The following is a 19,067-nucleotide window of genomic DNA, read 5'->3' as shown; positions in this document are numbered from 1 at the left end:
CGCTCTATAGTCCGGAATTTACGGTACTCATTTGTTCATAAATAGAGTAATTTTATTAAATTGGTTTTGAAACAGAATTAAAGCAAAACATGCTAAACCCCTACTTGTAACATCTTAATTGTTAATAAAAATTGAACAACCTAAAATGCAACGCTAGCACACATGTCTTTTTAAAAACTTATCCTAATGAAAATAAATACACGATAAAAAAATAGCAAGCACAAATGTAGGCAGCTTTTGACAGCGAAATGCACAGAAAAGAAACTGGGGACAGGCGGGACACAAAACCATTTTTATTTAGTAGTACTTCTTTTTACCAATATATACAGATTTTATCAAAATATTTTCTTTGGCTGGCCAGATATGCGTCCTATTAACCGTTATTTTGCCCTCCCCAATTTAAAAATGATTTCAGGGGTCTATGCGGGGTGGATTTTTTTGGTATGATAGCCATTTTTTGCAGTTTTTACTCACATCTACAGGACACAACTAAGGGAAGATTTTCAAAAAGCAAAGTATTCTGTTACAGTGTAAATTGAAGGACTTCCAACAAATTTTCTTTTGTTTTGGGCCTCTTATCAATCACTCTGACTCTCTGGCTTGGAGGTGCTCGTCTATCAACAGTAGCTGTAAAAAAATATATATAAAATAAAACACAAAAGAAAGGTGATTTCAAAGCCGCCGCAAGCCACAAAAAAAATGTCAGGAATCGTGTTTGCTGGGAAATTAAATTACCAGTGACACATTTTGGCATGATGGCCGATGTAAATAAAAACCTCCGCTTTTTATCTTTTATCCTTAAAGTGAGATAAACGATATGAAGCAGGCGGCAATAAAATCGTCTGCCCGGGTAAGTAATGATTCTCATTTGTCTGTGTTGCGTGAGTGGACCGGTACCGAGGACCAACCAATTACCAGCTTTAGAAAGACGGTCGATTCTAATATGCATAATTTAAAAAAAGGGAAATACCGCATTTGAATATTCTCGAGAAATTCTTTTTTTTTTTTTTTTTTTTAATCGGCACATTTAAACACAACTAGTGCCATGATAAAAATTAAAATATTGTTAATTTTCTTCACAGAAAAAAATCCCGCTTTCCAATACTATTTATGTAGCCTAACTAAATTCTACGTCTTTCTTTATAAAAGTGTGATGCTATATGGTGGAGACTGCACTAACGTGTTAGGGATAATTATGATGAATAGAAGTAAAAAAAAAAATATTGATTTTACCCTTGAGCCTCTTCTTGGTCCATCACATTCTCCACCATTTTGGGTAGAAAAGTTTCCAGGAAATGTGCAAAGTCTGGAAAAATCCCAGCTGGGTCGCTGCAGGCTTCCAAGCGCAAGACTACTTTGGTGCTCTCTGTCGCCCCCACCAGGCGGGGTTGAACCTTGAACTCCAGCGGCTCCTCAAGCTCCTTCTCCTTTTGCACAATGTGATTGGTGACCTGGGCCTCAATTTTTACGCCGCTGGCCTCAGCATCCTTGATGAGCTCGCGCCTGACTTTTCTGCGGCCGGCCCAAACGGCGTGGTTTTGGACCCACGTCCATTGGGGAGGGTCCAGTTTGGACATCCTGGGTTTTTTTCCTTGAGGGGAAACGGACGCGTCGTTGGAGAGTCGCCGCTTGACGCCCACTGACTTGCTGGGGGATTCAATGTCAATGGAGCTTGAGCTGGTCTCCATTTCCAGGTCGGGGGCCAGGTCCCTGTCAAATCCTGAGGAGAATTCCAGTTGGGATCCAAGAATGTTCCGGAAAACCCGCTCCACAGACTTGCACACCATCTGAAACCAAAGCAAGCGGAAATCATCTCCTGCTGCTTTAAGTCGACCCTGAAGCACCTTGGAGAGAGCAGTCATTTTGAAAGGAACGCAGACGCTCAACTGCTCCGATTTGGCGTGTTCCACGGTGCCACTCGGTGTAAACAACCGCACCAAGCCCCAGGACTTGCCCTTGGCAGACTTGCGCAGGTACTGCAGACTTCGGCAGTACTTTTCAGCGTCCTGGCAAGCCTTCTGGAAGGTTCTCTGGGAGCGCTCGTTCAGGTTGGCTGCAACGTTGTGGGAGAGCTCAAAAGGGTCCAGTAGATTTATTGGGCCCAATCGTGGGCAATTTGAATTGGGGCCTTTCTCCTCCCTGGATTCTTTGTGAGAAAGAAAGTCCGTGAGCGGGATGGCGCGCCCCTCCCTCAGAGATATCACGCTGCTAGCAAAATCCAATTTGGCGTAGAAAGAGAAGAAAGCAGCCAGAAGAGTGCCTGATGAAAAAAACATTAGCTCAATTTATTTTGGAAGGATACATATACAGTGGAACCTCGGTTCTCGACCATAATCCGTTCCAGAACCCTGTTCGAAAACCGATTTGGTCGATCACCGAAAATTGTTTTTGCCATTAAAAGTAATGTAAAATCATTTTAATCACCCTGAACGCTTACCATGCACGTAAACATGAAGCTAACCCAGGCTAATCGTACGTTCGCCTTAGCGTAATCTTCCGTACGAAAGATTACGCTAACATGAACGTGTACAACTTAAAAAAATCAGGTCGTTTACACGTTATTTAGCACCCGGGTCTCCACAAAAAGTGGTGAGCGGTTAAAGGATGAAGAAAAGAATTATGAATAAGATTTCTTACCTTTGAGGTGCTCAGCAGAAGCCATGCTGTATGTATCGCAAGATCGGAAACTTGCACACCTTCTTCATATTTTACTATTATTTCTTTCTTAAATGCAATAGTTGTACGCACTACTACTCTTTTTTCACCTGTAGCAACTTTGCTGCTTGCACCGACCTCCTTCGGAGGCATAATCAGGGGCTAAAACACTCCGTTCACCGATATCTAAAGCGAAAGCAAAAAGAAGTGCGCGCGCAAGTCATAACAGTTCTTCACGAAGGGTGGGGGCAATCTACACCCGTACGCCGCTCAGCATCGCCCCTAGCGTACCGGCGTTCAAACTCCGATTTTTTGAACGAAAAGCGAAGCAAGAATTTCTCTAAATTTTTGGTCGAGAACCGATTTGTTCGAACTGAGAGGGGTTCGAAAACAGAGGTTCCACTGTACATATATACATATACATATATATGTTTTCATATTTCTATACATACAACAAAATATATAAACATAATTATCTCTTAATGGCAATTGATTTTGCTCATTTTAAGAGTTGTCTTTTGAACCTTTTAAATAAAAACCTACAAATCATTTTTTAACTTATCTTATAAAGTAGCACCTTCTAGAACAGGGGTTGGCAAACTTTTTGAGTCGCGGGGCGCATTGGTTTGAAAGAAAACGCACAGAAGAAGTACTTTGGCAACACATGAGGAAAATAGATATCCAAAGCCAATCTATTTTTTCTTATATTGTATTTGCATGGACAAATTGCGCTTCATTGTCCATTTGTTTATAAAGGGACCATTTTGACCAATTGCAATTGAAACATACCGTATATAAAAATAATTGTATTCATTTACAAAAAAAAGGACAATAGCTAAGTAATATATCCCATTTTGAAAACCAAATGTGATCATTTCCATTGAAAAACATGCAATATGGTTACTGCAGAAGTTTTTTATTGCATCCAGTGGAAATAATAAAAACTGCAGGTCATTGTTTGATGGGTCGGATTAAATCTGGTGGGGGGCTGATACAAACTCTTGTCTTAAAAGAAGATACATTTTCTCATTTTCAGTTTTTTTTTTTCAATAAACCAACTCATGCTCATGCAACAATATTTTTCCTTTGTTTGCTATTTAATGAACTAAATAATCCCCAAAATAAGCCAAATTGCCATTTCGGGATTTTGAATTTTTCTTTGCTCACAAGAAAAAAAGATTACATTTGAAAAGTTGTAAAAAAGTAACAATCCGAGATTCAGTAAAATAAAAAATATAGACACTTTTGTCCCATTAGAATAAAATGTGCATTTTATTTTTCTGATTTTACCATTGTTTTTTTTGTGTCATATCCCTCCCTCCAAAATAATAATAAATAAAACACAACACCGAGCAAGAGCCGAGCCTATCTTTCCTGCTTCTCTCCTTCCTTCTGTCACGGACGCTACCCATCTCGCACCTTCTCATTGGATAAGCGACCAGGAGCGGAGCCACTGAAGCAGGAAGCCCACCCCGCACTGTTGTCTATTATAATAAGATATATTCCTGCGAACGTCACAAACACTGAAGGCGACCCAATGTAGCTAAAGGCTATAATATTTACGACCACGACTAATGGTACACAAGTAGGCTTTATAGAGCGTGCTATTCAGCGACAGACTGCTGTCACTGTCTTGTACTACGGACAGACTGAAGAGATCTTTTCTTCCTCATGCCATGAGGCTCTTTAACTCCACCCGGCAGAGTAAAGGCCCACATTAAACCACACCACCTACATTGGATATTACCGAATCTTACTGCAATATGTATTCTGTGTAGCACTATTTAGTTACTCTATATACAGGGATCAGAATGGAGATTTTCATTTTCAGCTGAAATAGCCAGCGTCCAGGAATAAACCAGGGGATGAATAAAGTATCTATCTATCTATCTATCTATTGTAGTCTTATTGTAATGCACGTTTATAGTGTGCTACAGTAAGCCTTATTGTGAAGCATAATTATTGCACGTAGTTGTTCACTGATCGCTGTAACCAGGAAAGAATTGTGACTAAAACACTGATTTGATTGGATTTGCCCATGTAAACAAATGTTAGAATTGGATTTAAAATATGAATATCTACCGTGTTTGAAGCAAGACACACTTCAAACAAATTGTGTTGTCTGGTTTTGGGAGACTACAGAGGAATACAACAATTATTAGTCATGCTAGTTGAGTTGAAATTCTAATTTGTTTACTGTAAAAGGTTTCAAAGCGCTATATAAGTTTTATTTGAAATCATAAAAAATATTCTTTGAGACTTTTTGCATTATTAAAAATGGTTCACGGCAATTTTTAAGCTTTTACAGCAAACTAATATTGGCTCAAAATTTTGGTTATCGGCCTCCACTTATTAAGAATAATATATGAGAAGTGAAGTTGGAGAAGATTTTGTTCTTCTAACAGTGTCCGTAACTGTCTAAAAATAAGACACTAATTCATCAATTACATATTTTGCCAAAAGTTAATTGCATAAAAAGACTTACAAAGATCTTGAGTGTTTCCACTAGGGGGCACTGCAATGGGCTGACTGGGGAAAGTGCAGTTCCATCCTTCGATTTCGCATTCTTCCTCCTCACCTACAAAGTACAAATTCACTCTATACGTTTGGAAATGCCGCATTTATTATTTACATCTCAAAATGTGTTGAAATTGTCCGCTTACAGGCCATATCTTTGAGGCAGTCTACGGTGAGAAGGACGGGTGGGTCACAATTTTGCAGGAAGAAGATGATCAGCAGCGTCAGAGCATAGTTGTTAAGCAGCGGGCCAGCGCCACTCAGGTTGCCTTTGCAGAGAAACACAAGACAAGACCAAATTGAGTTATTTTATTTGAATAATACCGGACTAATAACCAGCAACATCAAAATAAGAACAAAGTTATCATGTCCTCTAGTGGAACAAGTCTTACTTGGACTTTAAATGTAGATAGTAGTCTGGGTTTAATTTCCCAAAAAAGAATAATGTCATTTTTATTGCGCTCAAGGGTCACAATTGGTTTTGTGAAATCAACAGATGAGCACTGGCAAAATCTGTGAGGATGAAATTTAATAGTCACTTTTTTTGTGACATGAAAATCATAAAATATACCATATAAATAATTTAAACGCATATAATCTAAGTCATTAGGTATATATTAAAAATATAGACAATGAATAATTCCAAAAATCCAAAATATTTAAAGGACATAAATTATTGCATCGCATACTAAATTAATCTTCAAAATGTAAACAATAAAACAAATATAAAAGGAAACATTTGATAGGATGTATTAAAGCCCCAGTAAGTAATATTTTAGCACTAGATGGCACTGTATTGTCAAATGCGAACAAAACCAGTGGCAAGCGCACAGCATAGCAGCAAGATGCCAGACAAACATGGCAGCAACTTCTAGATAAGGAATAAAATACAAATTTCTCAGCCTATGATTAACTTACTTTTCACATACTCTAAATGATTCATTTTCTACAATTCATGGTGCAAGATGTTTTCCTGTCTGAAAAGATTTGACCTGATCGAGGTAAAAGCAAAACTGTGCAAATGGGTAAGTGTGAAGCACATTGTAAAGTGCTTTGGGAGCTCTTCAGTGACTTGAAAAGCGCTACATAAATGCAGACCATTTACCATAGAAAATATGTACAAATAAAGTTTAAAAAGCAAAAAAAATTTAATGTTTGATAGAAAATATTGAACATATTATAAAAATTATAAAACGTTTTTAAATAAAACTAATGAAATAAATACACCAAAATGCAAAATGCAAACCAGTGTTTCTCAACCTTTATTTGAGCTGAGGCACACTTTTTTAATCGCAAAAAGTCTTGGGGCACACTGTCAAAAATGTTAAGATATTAATTATATTTTTTTAAACTTTGAAGCTTAAATGATCATGTCGCCTGAATTGACAGTGTAACATTTTTATCATTATTTGTGGTCACCGTGGATCTAGAGGTAACACAGATTATTTATTTTTGGTTAATCATATTACAGTAATTTTGGCTTTTACTATATTTATAACAGTTATAAGTTTTACTACAATTTTTTTTTCTAAAAAAACAATAATATAAAAATAATACTTAAAATGAGTAGTACAGTACAATGACTTTTTATTTTACTGCATTAACTTTTTCTGTTGTTTTTTTAAACAAGAAATTATCAATCCAAATGAATACAATTAAAAGCAATATTTTTACACTGATAAATTGTATTATTTCTATTGGAGTACAATCTACAACAGCTTCATCAAACAAAATAAGTTATTACTAACATTTCCCTGTCTACCTCATAATTAATATATAAAAGGTAAAATAATAGGAACTTTTGCCGGGTAGATGAATCTTTAAGGTTTTTGGGTGACCACTGAAATAAAAGGAAATATAAAGAACAATGGCATGTTTTTTTATGGAAAGATAATAACAGGAAATTTCCTGCGGCACACGAGACAAGGGCCCAATCCCATTTCTCTCACTCGGCCCTGAGGACCCTCCAGTGAGGTCCCTCGAAGAGGAGTGCCCTCCGCGAGTGAAGTGCAAAGCGGAAAAGGTTTGGACAAGACTTGCAAGGTTCCACCCCTGTCCAGGAGATGGCGGTAATATTAATTGGCTGTAGACCTCAGTGACGTATTGGTCTACGTCACATGTAAACAACTCGAGTCTCAACTTGTAGTGTGTCAGTTGGAGAGTTCGTGCAATGTTAAAAATGCCCGCTACTGCTGTGTTATTACCGATTGCCTGAAAGCTCATCATCTTTTCCGTGTCTCCAATAAACGGAGGAGAAATGTGCTATACTGAAGACAGCTTCGGCGCTATGTAGTGCTGATTCATCTTTACAAGGTACGTACACTCATTAAAAAAATGACCCGTTCGGTCAAATACAGTAAAAGTTAACATACAATGCACGTTCACATAATACCTTATGTTTGTGTAGACATAAATGGCAATCTACTTATTAGTATCTTAATGCTATTTTATGACATATAGTAGGGGTCTTTAGTGTGTGACATGATGAAAAGTAAACAAACACAAGAACAGTCCACCTGACCCTTAAGCTGACATAATATCGTCACCAAACTTCCCTGTACGACCCAAAAACCTTGGTTCATAAGGAATTTAATTCAAAAGAGTTGTCATTGGATATAAAAAAGCTCATTTCAACATGTTTTCATGATGCTTACATCATCTATGCCCACATTTATGTCTAAATTGTCTGTTATCTATTGTGTTCCAGAGTGGCTGTCCCATAAGTGTGGACAGGTTGGACAGGAATGTTCCCATCCTGTGCTTATGGTTCGATGTGAAGTCAAAACTCATTCAGGACTTAAGGTTGAGCAAGAAGGTCATGTGGGCCCTGCAGGAGCTGCTAAAGAGGGAACAGGGCCATGGCTGGAGGGCCTATACTGGCTGGCCCACGGTCTGTCCTACCGTGTGGTGTCACGGGTCTTCAGGGTTCCCAGGTCCACGATACACAGAATTGTCCACAGTTAATATGGAATAAATTGCCCAAAAGCCATGTTTTAGGCTTTGGAAGTCAGACCCACATTTGCATTCCGTGCTTTTCTGCATTACTATTCAATAAACATCTTTATTTTGAGTAACACCTTGGTGGTTTATTTCATAATGATGTGAGATACTGTGTGTGAACTATGTGACTGTTGGACAGAAAACAACTACAAATCACTCCAGTTTAAATAATAGTTTACTTTCAGAAAAACAAAATCACATTGGGCCGAAATACATAATAGTAAATAAATAATATGTCACAAATTGTAACAAAAATATACCAATACTTCCATAAAGCTGGAAAACACAAACTGGAACTTCATTGAGTTCTTAATAAAATAAAATATTTTCCTTTTATAAAACAAAGGGAAACATTGCAGGGATGTCACTGTTCTGGAAATTTGTCCACGAGCTTCCCAAAAAGGACAGGAACCGCTCAGTTTTGGCCACAGTTTCCTCGAGCCTTTTCCTCACTCCGGCAGACTCCGCTTTCAAAAAGTCAAGGAGTGTATCGTGCTTCCTTTTTTTTCTGGGTGATTTGGGGTTTGGCGCCGGATTAGAAGATGCCAACGACGTGCCCGTCGGTGTGGATGGCGTGGTAGCTGTGATGGTGGCCAGCTCTTCCACGGGATGTTCTACATTGGCCTTTAGGTTGGGTGGAAAAAACAAGAATTACTTAATGCTTGTGTATTGCACAAAAACAACTGTGTATAGGATGCTCAACAAGTTGATGTGAGAAATTATAGGATGTGTTCTGGATAATTATTTGATAGTGAATAGATACACAAAATTGACATGTTATTCTTATGGCTGTAAGAGCCTTCTATTGGCCAGCATCACATATGCTTTAGAATTGTCTCCACATTTGGACAACATTTTGAAAAGGTAATTAGTTTACTTAATATGTGTTTACAGAGAAGGCAGTGGACTGTGTGATAGTAATTTGTTTCAACTGTATTTCCACGTGAAATTCGGAGACATTACTCATAATGCATGATGAAAACTAATGCATTCTGATCTCACATGAAATAATCATATTGTAAATAAAACACGACACCCGAAATTGTGTGCAGTAAACAAGCGCGTATGTCCAGAACGTTATTCTGACTATGCTCCTTTAGCGACTGGCCATGTACATGTAAAAGCACGACTCGTTTAAGATACAAACAGGGATGGGCTGAACCGTGATTTTCTGCAGTTATCCTACTTTAGAGTTTGTAGCGTGAAGATTATTTTTTGGCAGCTCCCTTGGTAGATTTGTGCACTTCGTAAAGTAGCGATTTTGCAATGTTCATGTTTTAACGCGAAAATACGATTTTCTATTGCATTTACGTCCAACTAAGATATCTCAATACATTTTGTTGCAAATACATGCGTGGTTGTGGAAAACTACTTACATTTGTGCGGTTCCTTTCCGGGCATGTTTGTTGATATTGAGAATTCGCAAAGCCTTCTGGGTAGTCACTTCGCTGCCAAGGGAGGTCGAGAGCCCCCTCGGTCTTGAAGTGGCTACGACATGGTTTGAGGGCACTTCTGCCTCGGTCTTGAGAGTATCGGGACACACCCCATTTTCACGTGAACGCGCAAACCGAGTGACTAGGGCACATAGCGAGTGAAAGTGCGAAGAATGGGACTCAGCCAAGGTCTTGGGGCTATACTAGTGTGCCCCGGCGGACTGGTTGAAAAACACTGATGTAAACAATAAAAAAATACTGTTTAGAAGTGAGATTCTACTGACATCTTGTGGCTGAAATACAAAAAGGAAATATCTGAGAGGATGTATAGAACTGAACTCGTTCATTTCACATGAAATCATTCTATACTTTAAAATACACTCTTCAAGTTTAAAAAAGCAATGTATGAGCACAACTTGCATATTATTGACATACATTTGAAACAAACTCTCCAAAAAGATTCTAATGACATCAGTTAACCGAAATATTAAATTGAAATTAATCAAGACCGAAATGTAATAATGTCTAGAAAAACACACATATATCACTGAAGAATGAAATGTACCAGCCAGTTGGTTCTGCTTGGCCCAGTAGCGTATTGTGAACACTAGAGGCCTCAGTCTGTGGTCCATCCCTGAACAAAGCTGAAGAAAGCGGGTGTTCCTTACCGCCAGTCTGAGCAGGTGGAAATGAGTTTTAAAATATATTTGAAGAAAAAAAAAATTAAAATAAAATAAATAAAACCTATTGTTGAGCGTTATGTCTCCCTGTAGGTTGAGTTCTCTGTGATGAAATTTGACCACGGGGAGGCGGGCCCCGCTGACCACCTGGACTTTGTGGACGCTGGGCACGCAGCGTCTCAAGATGGTCGCCACCAGGTCCAAGATCTCAGCGGGTGATGCCGTGGAAAGATCGATGTCGGACAGGATGGAGTCCTCTGAGCGCCCGTCGTCTGATGTGGACTCGACCACCTTGGGACAAAGGGAGCCAGAATCATCAAGCAGGAAACCTCATCTTATGACACCATGACGTCACACCTCTAAGGTCTGCTTTGCACGGGCCTGGAAGACTTTAGTGTTCTCCAAATCAAGAACCAAATCCAGGTCGCAGGAATGAATCCCGAAGGTGTTGACGGAGGAGCCAAACGGCAGGATTCTGCTCTCTTGGAGTGACGTTTGCATGTCTTGTTTAAATTCTATAAAATAGAGGGGGGAAAAAAGCTCATACCTGGGAAAAACTCCATGAAGACCTCCTGCAGGAGCTCCACCACCAAGTCACGGGCCTTTTTCTCGGCGTCTCCGAGCTGGAAGCGGGTCTCCATGTACTGGATTTGGGAATTGACCTGGAGGCCAGCAACAGCACGAAAAAATAAAAACTGTTCTCACTGTTTATCCAGTATTATAAATGGCGCTTGAAAGTTGATTAAATCGAGAGTTGAAAAAAACCAAACGTCCCAAGTTTGTCGTCCATTTTCGACATGTGGCGGTCTGTGTTGAAGGTAAATGACACGCTGCGATTGTGAGAAGATAATTACCGTAAATTCCGGACTATAAGCCGCTACTTTTTTCCCAAACCTTCAACCCTGCGGCTTATTCAGTGATGCGGCCAATTTATGTAATTTTTCTAACAGCTGCCAGCGGCGCTCGAGTACAAAAGGTAAGATTTAGACCGGTGGAATATATGCGCTGAGGAAGACTGCAACTTCTTAGCTTGTGCACAAATTTGAAAACTCTCTCGGTGTACTGTCTTTCTTTGTAAATATGTGTAACCATGTATAATATGTATTTGCAACTGTATATTTTTGTAATGTATTTATTTTAGAGACTTATTCTGATATGTTTTCCACGGGCGAATAAGAAAGAAGGGGCGGAGCAAACGTGGGCTGACGGGAAGTGGAGTAAAGGTGAGACGTGTTTGTTGTCGCGGCTGACAACAGTGGATATATATTTTTCCCACCCATACCTTTGGAAATATACATTTTTTTTCCTTGGATTATTTTCAACGGGCACCCGGACTCTGAAGGTCTGCATCAAACCGGTACCGGTATCATTTTCCGTTCATTTTGCTGGCTGTAGTATTTAGACTGTGTATTTTATATTCAGTTACAATCGCGGGACTCAAAGTCGAGTTTGGGTTAAAATGGACACTTAGGCGTAGAGAGCGAAGGCTTTGATGGTGGACGCATCAGGTTAGCACTGCTCGTTCTATGCGTTTATACTCTCATTGGCGTCAGTTTTAAGTGTGTTGTTAATTATTAATTTTACAATTCTAACCATTTTAACAAAGTTAGAAGTGAAGCAGCCGAGTCCTGCCATGGCCGGGCATTATACCGGCGGGCGGAGACATAACTGCGTAAGATTCTTGCTCAAAGATGTTGTGGCAATTTCGGAGGGAATGTCAAGGCTAGATTTTATTAACACGTTTATTGAAAAGCTTCTGAAGTTTAAAAAGGAGGAGATACATGCTGTCATAAAAATGCCTTCTGGCAAGGGCTTTGATGCAAGTTTTGAAACGGTGGCTCTTTATCAAGAGTTTTGGAATCGCTTTGAGGGAGTGAGGCCCCAGTTTTCTGGATTTACAGTGGAGAAGCTGACTGATAATGCTAACAAGATTGTCATTGTCAGAATGTTTAGTGAGGTAGTCAGTGCTGATGATGTCTGTTATTGGTTGAGTAGATACTGCTCGGTAAAAGGCCAGGCTATGAAGGTGAGGGATGAGAAAGGCTATTGGACTGGTGCCTGGAGGGTACCCGTCCAACAATGGCAAGATCCTCAGGGCTTTCAGGGACTGAAACACCTCCCGTCGACTATATTCCTGGGGGAAAACCGTGGCTTTATCCACTATCAAGGGCAACCGAAACTCTGTCGCAAATGTGGTGAGCATGGGCATCTGGCTGAGGTATGTGATCGAATTTTTTGTGGAAAGTGCAGGACAATTGGACATTCCTTTGAGGAATGAATCAATAGCAGAAAATGCAATCTCTGTGGAGAAACGAATCACCTCTATAGAAACTGCCCGAAATCGTTTGCTTACAAATTAAAAGCTAGGAAGGCAGTTAACAAAGACAACAAAGACAATGAAATGTCAGACAACATAGATAATGAAATGAATAAATGTAACAAAGACAATGAAATGAATAAAGATAACAAAGACAATGAAATGAATAAAGTTATGGAAATACCAAATGAAAATGAACAAGAAATGAATAAAGTTATGGAAATACCCAATGAAGATGAACAGGAAATGAATAAAGTTATGGAAATACCCAATGAATTTGATCAAGAAATGCACAAAGAAAATGGACAAGACAAAAAAATTGAAAATACAGATGTCCCTACCAAAACCCCTGGAGAAGAGACCAGAGAATCAAATTTGAATCAGGAAGGACCTGGAAATTCTAATTCGATTTCTCATAAAATACCTGAATTTGGACATGACAAACAAATAAAAAGGGAACTGCCACTCCAAAAACACATATTTATCAGAAAGGGCCTGGAAGAGAGTCCAAATTAGCAAATTTGTTTGCTACGCCACTGCCGGGATTTGGAGAAGACAAACAAATCGAAAAGGCGAAAGACTGTCCAAAAACCCATACGGGCACTGGAAAGAGGGGTAAAAGTAAGACAAAATTGGGAGTGGTGAAAACACCGGAAACAAAGAGAAGAGATTTAGAAGAAAGCCGATTGCCGATGAAAAAGCCCACAAGGGAACTGAATGAAGTTGAGCGTGAGGAAGTCGGGCAGGGGAAAAATCTGACCCTTTGTAGGCAAGGAAGTAAGAGACCCCTTGATAGGTCCTCTGGCACACCCCCTAACCCAGAAAAAAGGGGAAGACCTGGAACCACAGACAGAGAGTCAGAGGATTCCAGAGTTTTCCCCGGTGAGTCTCCAAATGAGGTAATGCTCTTAAGTGATGTGTCTGACACAAGTGACACTCTCGATGATCACCAAAGAATGGACTCGGATCCCCCGGTTTTGTCTAAGTAGTTTAAATACTTTAACAACAATTATGAACATTACATTCTCTACTATCAATGTGAGAAGTGTGAGATCAAAGGTTAAGGCTCACAGTGTTTTAGATAGATAGATAGATAGATACTTTATTCATCCCCGAAGGGAAATTCACATTTCCAGCAGCATCCCTGAGCTGAGAACAGTACAATAAGCCAAAAGAATACAATATACAAATACCCAGTGTAGCGTGCAAATGCCCACCGTAGCGTGTTTATCGTTCTTAAAAACTATCAGAATGGATGTGTTTTTACTACAAGAATGCTGCATCCCCTTTCTAAAAAATTATAAACAGTGGGAAGAGATTTGGCCATACCCGTCATTATGGAGTGGCTCGAATGAAAACCGTAACGATGGGGTAGCCATTTTAATAAACAACCCTCAACTCATCATAAAGGGGAGTACTGTGATGAGAGACGGACGCGCAATCTTAGCAAGACTTTCTTATATAGGGAATGATTTTAACCTCATTAACATATACGGCCATGCCGACAGACAACTCAGGTACGAACTCTTAGAGGACATCCAGTCGCATATGCTAGGCCATCAACCACTAATCGTGGGAGGAGATTTTAATTGCATCCTAAGTAGGAAGGATAGAAAGAGGACCGATGAGGAGTTTAAAGTAGATAAAACATCAACTTTATTACAAGACATGTGCCGGACATTTAAACTGGAGGACTGTTTCAAATCCATACATCCAGGAGAGGAGGGCTTCACCTGGTTCAGTAGTGACAATGCCAGAGCCTCTCGAATAGACTACATATTTACAAGGGGTTTAGCACAGAGTGATGCAAGATTGATTCCTGTTTTTTTTTTCGGATCACTTGCTACTGTCCTGCTCTCTCTCATTTCCTTCAGGTATGACTGTTGGGAATGGTCTGTGGAAGTTAAACTGCTCCCTGCTGGAGGATGAGGCTCTAGCCGCACAATACAGGGAGCTGTACAAAGACTGGCAGACCCTTCAAGATTCGTATGATTCACGAGCCCAATGGTGGGAAATGACAAAGAAACGAACACAGACCTTTTTTAAAAATGCAGGGAAAAACAAGAAACTTAAAGAGATGAAACGCATGTCGGGACTACAAAGAAGACTCGAACGCTATTTCATCCTAACAGAAAAGGGGATGGACTTTAATGATGAAATCAAAGAGACCAAACAAGAACTAAACGCTTTGGCGGAAATAAAGAGCAAAGGCATCATAATAAGAAGCAGAGAAAGAGAAATAGAAGAAGGGGAAAATGTACACGCTATTTTTTTTTAAAATTATGAGCAAAAATGAGGGGGTTTTTAAACTTCAAAACGAAAACGGGCAAATAACAAAGGAAAGTAGTGAAATAACCAAATTAGTCAAAGACTACTACAAAAAATTATTTGAAAAGAAAGAAACACATGAGAATGAAATGGGGCATGTATTAGATCATATTTCAAGATCAGTGCGTCAAGACCCCTTTTTAACATCGGACTTTACCCAAGACCAACTGAATGATTGCATAAAGACTATGAAAAAAGGCAAATCACCCGGGGAGGACGGACTCAACCTCGAATTTTACCGGACTTTTTGGGATATTTTAGCACCAGATCTGATTACTGTTTTTAACGAAATTTCCAGTCGAGACAACATGCCAGACAGTTTCAGAATAGGGATAGTTACTCTATTGCACAAAAAAGGAGACAAAATTGACTTAAAAAACTGGCGACTCATAATGCTTTTAAACGTGGACTGTAAAATTTTCAGCAAGCTTCTAGCAACACGAATGTCTGTAGTCTTGGGAGACTTGGTTGATCCGGACCAAACCTGTGCCATTGTGGGAAGGAAGATCAGCGACAGTCTCATGCTGATCCGTGACACCATTTGTTATGCGAGAGACAGGAACATGCGACTAGCGGTCCTAAACCTAGACTTTGAAAAAGCCTTTGATCGAGTCTCGCGCCAATACCTCTTGAGGGTATTGAAAAAATGTGGTTTTCCCCCAAAATACATCAAGTGGGGGGGACTGCTATACCGAGACATCTGCAGCAAATTCATGATTAACGGGAGTTTATCGGAAGCAATCGAGATCAACTGCGGTGTACGTCAAGGTTGCCCTATGTCTCCCCTTCTCTAGGTTCTTTGCATTGAACCTTTGGCACAAATGTTAAGAAAAGATAGATTTGTCGAAGGGATCAATATCCCAGGAAGTGGGGGACAAATTACCAAGTGTGTTTTGTACATGGATGATTTTAACATTTTATGTACTGACCGCGCATCTGTTGGAAGAGCCCTTGACTTGACTGACCTGTTTGGGAGGGCGTCTGGGTCAAGGCTAAATAGAGAAAAATCACAAGTGAAGTTTTATGGAACGTGGAAAGAGACAGAAAAGGCAGGACTCCCACTGATGGTGTTAAAGACAGACCAGAAAATCCTAGGGATAAAATTCAATGCGGATGGAGGAGGCGAGACCAACTGGGATGACGTGACAAGGAAAGTTAAGCAAAGACTTGTTTTTTGGTCACTAAGAAAACTGACAATAGAGGGGAAAGTCCTAATCATCAAAGCGATCATCCTCCCACTGCTTTTGTCAATCAGTTTAGTTTTTATGCCCAAAAGAAACGTGCTGTTACAACTGGACCAAGCCATCTTTCGCTTTGTCTGGGGCTCAAAGTGGGAAACGATAAAAAGAGATACAATGAAAAAGAAAAAGGAAAAAGTTGGGAAAGGAGTGCCTGACCTCCAGCTTTTCCTGGGAAGCAAATATGTCTCTCTCCACTTCCAAAACGCTGTGGGCCCACCCAACAACCCGAAAAGTCAAGCGATGACCCGGTTTTGCATGGGCTCATATTTGCGGAAGCTAAAGCTTGAACCAAACAATCGTTTGATTCCAGTTTCATTTAACTTGCCACCAACACATCTCTTTATTCGGGATTTTTTTAAAGAAGTTTGATTTGGAAACACAAGAATGTCACACTTTACAAAACCACAGGGCCCTTATTGCTATTGTGCAAGAGCGAGCAACAGTAAGTCCTGTGCGGGGGCTTGCGTTTTGCGAACCTACAACGGTTTGGAGCAACGTGAATCATCCTGCCCTCCCAAACAGACTACGAGACTTGTCGTGGATGGTGGCTCATGAGGTTCTCCCAGTCAGAGCCGTAATGCACCACCGAGGAATGTCAGCAACTTCGACGTGCCCTCGACCTGGCTGTGGCGCCCAGGAGTCGGTGAGGCACCTTTTTTGTGAGTGCAACACTGCCGAGGACTTGTGGACAATGGCCGACCAACTAGGAAAGTTCCCGGACTTGCCAGCAGGGGAGGTCCCTGATGCACAGTACGTGCTTTACGGGGTGAGTCGGTCGAGTAGGTCTCGGAATGACTTTGCCAGGGACTGTCTCACTCTCGCCGCCATCAAGGACGCCATCTGGACCTCCAGAAACCTGCTGGTATGGAGGTGCAGGCAGATCCCCCCCGTGGCTGTGCTCCAAATGGCTGCAGATACCATACAATCTGCGAGCGGCGGGCCTAGGACGCAGCCATAAAGAAGAATCGTCTGCACCCACCCGGAGGGGGGAACCGGAGCTACACTGTGGGGGTCCCGGCAGCAACGGCCTGGGTTGTGGAACCCAGAAGGGAGAGGACCCACACAGAAGGGAGAGGACCACACAGAGGACTGGAAGGATGCTGCTTGGGAGGGTGGGATGGCAGAGCTATGCCCTTGCACAATAGTATTGCCCTTTACACGTTGGTTAACTACTGTTAAAAGAAAATAACTCTGAAATTGTTTAATTGATGTTGAAAATGTCAGGAAAAAATGTTAAAACGTCATATTGTCAGATATAACAAAATTGTGAATTTGCTTGATGGCTGTTGAGATTGTCGTTTTTGTTTTGCTGCTGTTGGTGTCGGTGGATTTGTTCAGACCAAGGACAATCGACTTTGGCCTGGACGGATCTATTGACACTAACAAAGATGTTATATAATGAAATTGTGAATATGCTTGATTGCTATTAAGCTTTTCGAGAAGGGTTGTTCAAACCTCACATTGTGTTTGCTGTTAAAAACGTCATATTGAAATACCTGTATAATATTGTGAATGTGCTTAATTGCTGTTGAGATTGTCATGATTGTTTTCTGTTATTAGTGTCAATAAATTTGTTCAAACCAAAACAATTTTGTGATTGTGTTGCATGTTTTAATGTGGGTGCATGCGGCTTATGTACAGGTGCGGCTTGTGTAAGTACAAAAGCGGTTATCCTCCCAAAATGTGGTGGGTGCGGCTTATAATCAGGTGCGCTCTATAGTCCGGAATTTACGGTATATAATTCATATCATTGTATTTTCTTTGCTTAGTTTATCTATTATATTCCATTCTGTTCTTGCCATTCTAATAGATCACTTTCCAGCCTACGTCATCACCGGATCAACACAGGATGCGTGTACATTATAGACCCAAAAAGCAGTAGTAGCAGTACGAGTTTGAATGGAGCGAGAAAATTTCTTTGTTGAGTTGCGTTTTAAGGGTTGCAATTTACAAAATCAACATGTCCAGCTGTTGTATGTACAGTTACAATTTTTTTTTCGCAATTCAAAGAGGAAACAAGCTCATTCAAAAGCACAGTGGGAGCCTGTGGCTGCAAGCCATTTAAATGCCCAATTAAAATTTGGAAATGTATCGTGGGGATCTAGTTTAATTTTATTTGAATGCCGGATGCTCAAGTTAGTGTAGCGGCAGTAGCTCAGAAGGTAAAACGCTCGTTTTGGAATCGAGAGGTTGCAGGTTCAATTCTCGGCTCCTCCGTGTTACATGTCGAAAAGTCCGTGGCAATACACTGAATCCCTAATGCCCCCGATAAGCAGGTAGTAGCATGGCTGACGCTGCTATCGGTTATTTTGTGTACGTAAAAGGGAAAGTGTTAGGCACATTGTAAAGCTCTTTGGGAGGTCTTCATTGACTTGAAAATCACTATATAACATTTATGACATTTAAGTAGGATAACCATCAAGGAAAGTGTTTGCTATCAATGCCTACTATAGGCTGTAGGTTTGCTACCACTGGAGCTAGATGGTAGATCTTTTATAGTAATAATAATAATTATCATTATTCTTATGGAAATAAGAATAATAATAACATTATTAATTTATATTGTAATGTACATTTGCATAGTATATATAATAATGATACATTATTGTATTGTTAAATATAATAATTTTTGATTAATTGATGTTATCATTTTTATTGATCCCACCCACACTGACGATGTATCTAAGGTAGGTTGAAAGCCAAGGAAAGTAAATTCTTTTGAAAGTTTAACTTATGTATTAACTAAGCTACTGTAAATATGAACTGGTAATCTGATCGACTATTTTCTTCCATGTAAGTTGTAGTTGTAAAAAGGTATTTTACTCAATACTTACCCGATATGGATCGGCATTGTATAGGAGGTAAAAAAGTCTCACAATCGACGTGGAGCGCCGTT

At 40.0% G+C, this 19,067-nt stretch overlaps 1 protein-coding gene and 1 long non-coding RNA gene across 4 annotated transcripts in view; both read right to left on the bottom strand.

Annotated features, from left to right (window-relative positions):
- Window positions 1-277: 277 nt before the first annotated feature.
- Window positions 278-19,067, bottom strand: part of tut1 (terminal uridylyl transferase 1, U6 snRNA-specific) — a 26,471-nt gene continuing 7,681 nt past the window's right edge. For 2 of the 3 annotated variants that reach the window (XM_088323690.1, XM_088323693.1), the window contains exons 4-11: window positions 10,833-10,947; window positions 10,643-10,767; window positions 10,350-10,576; window positions 10,171-10,280; window positions 5,319-5,441; window positions 5,141-5,233; window positions 1,234-2,260; window positions 278-627 (exon numbers count right to left, since the gene is read on the bottom strand). In XM_088323690.1, coding sequence (XP_088179816.1) covers window positions 618-627; window positions 1,234-2,260; window positions 5,141-5,233; window positions 5,319-5,441; window positions 10,171-10,280; window positions 10,350-10,576; window positions 10,643-10,767; window positions 10,833-10,947 — 1,830 coding nt within the window. In that variant the 3' untranslated portion in view covers window positions 278-617. Of the gene's footprint in view, window positions 2,261-5,140; window positions 5,234-5,318; window positions 5,442-10,170; window positions 10,281-10,349; window positions 10,577-10,642; window positions 10,768-10,832; window positions 10,948-19,067 lie in introns of all 3 variants that reach the window. The other variant, XM_088323692.1, reaches the window with a different exon arrangement.
- On the bottom strand, window positions 8,332-9,785 carry LOC148347178 (uncharacterized). Its single transcript, XR_015848070.1, has 2 exons — window positions 9,549-9,785; window positions 8,332-8,796 (listed from the first exon to the last, which is right to left on the bottom strand). It is a non-coding gene; the product is annotated as an uncharacterized LOC148347178 (long non-coding RNA).

The sequence above is a fragment of the Urocampus carinirostris genome, chromosome 19 (assembly GCF_059441175.1).
Source record: "Urocampus carinirostris isolate Australia breed hairy pipefish chromosome 19, RoL_Ucar_1.0, whole genome shotgun sequence".
NCBI lineage: Eukaryota > Metazoa > Chordata > Actinopteri > Syngnathiformes > Syngnathidae > Urocampus > Urocampus carinirostris.
The sequence above is the reverse complement of the archived record's forward strand: the minus strand, read 5'-3'. Positions and strand labels throughout refer to the sequence as shown.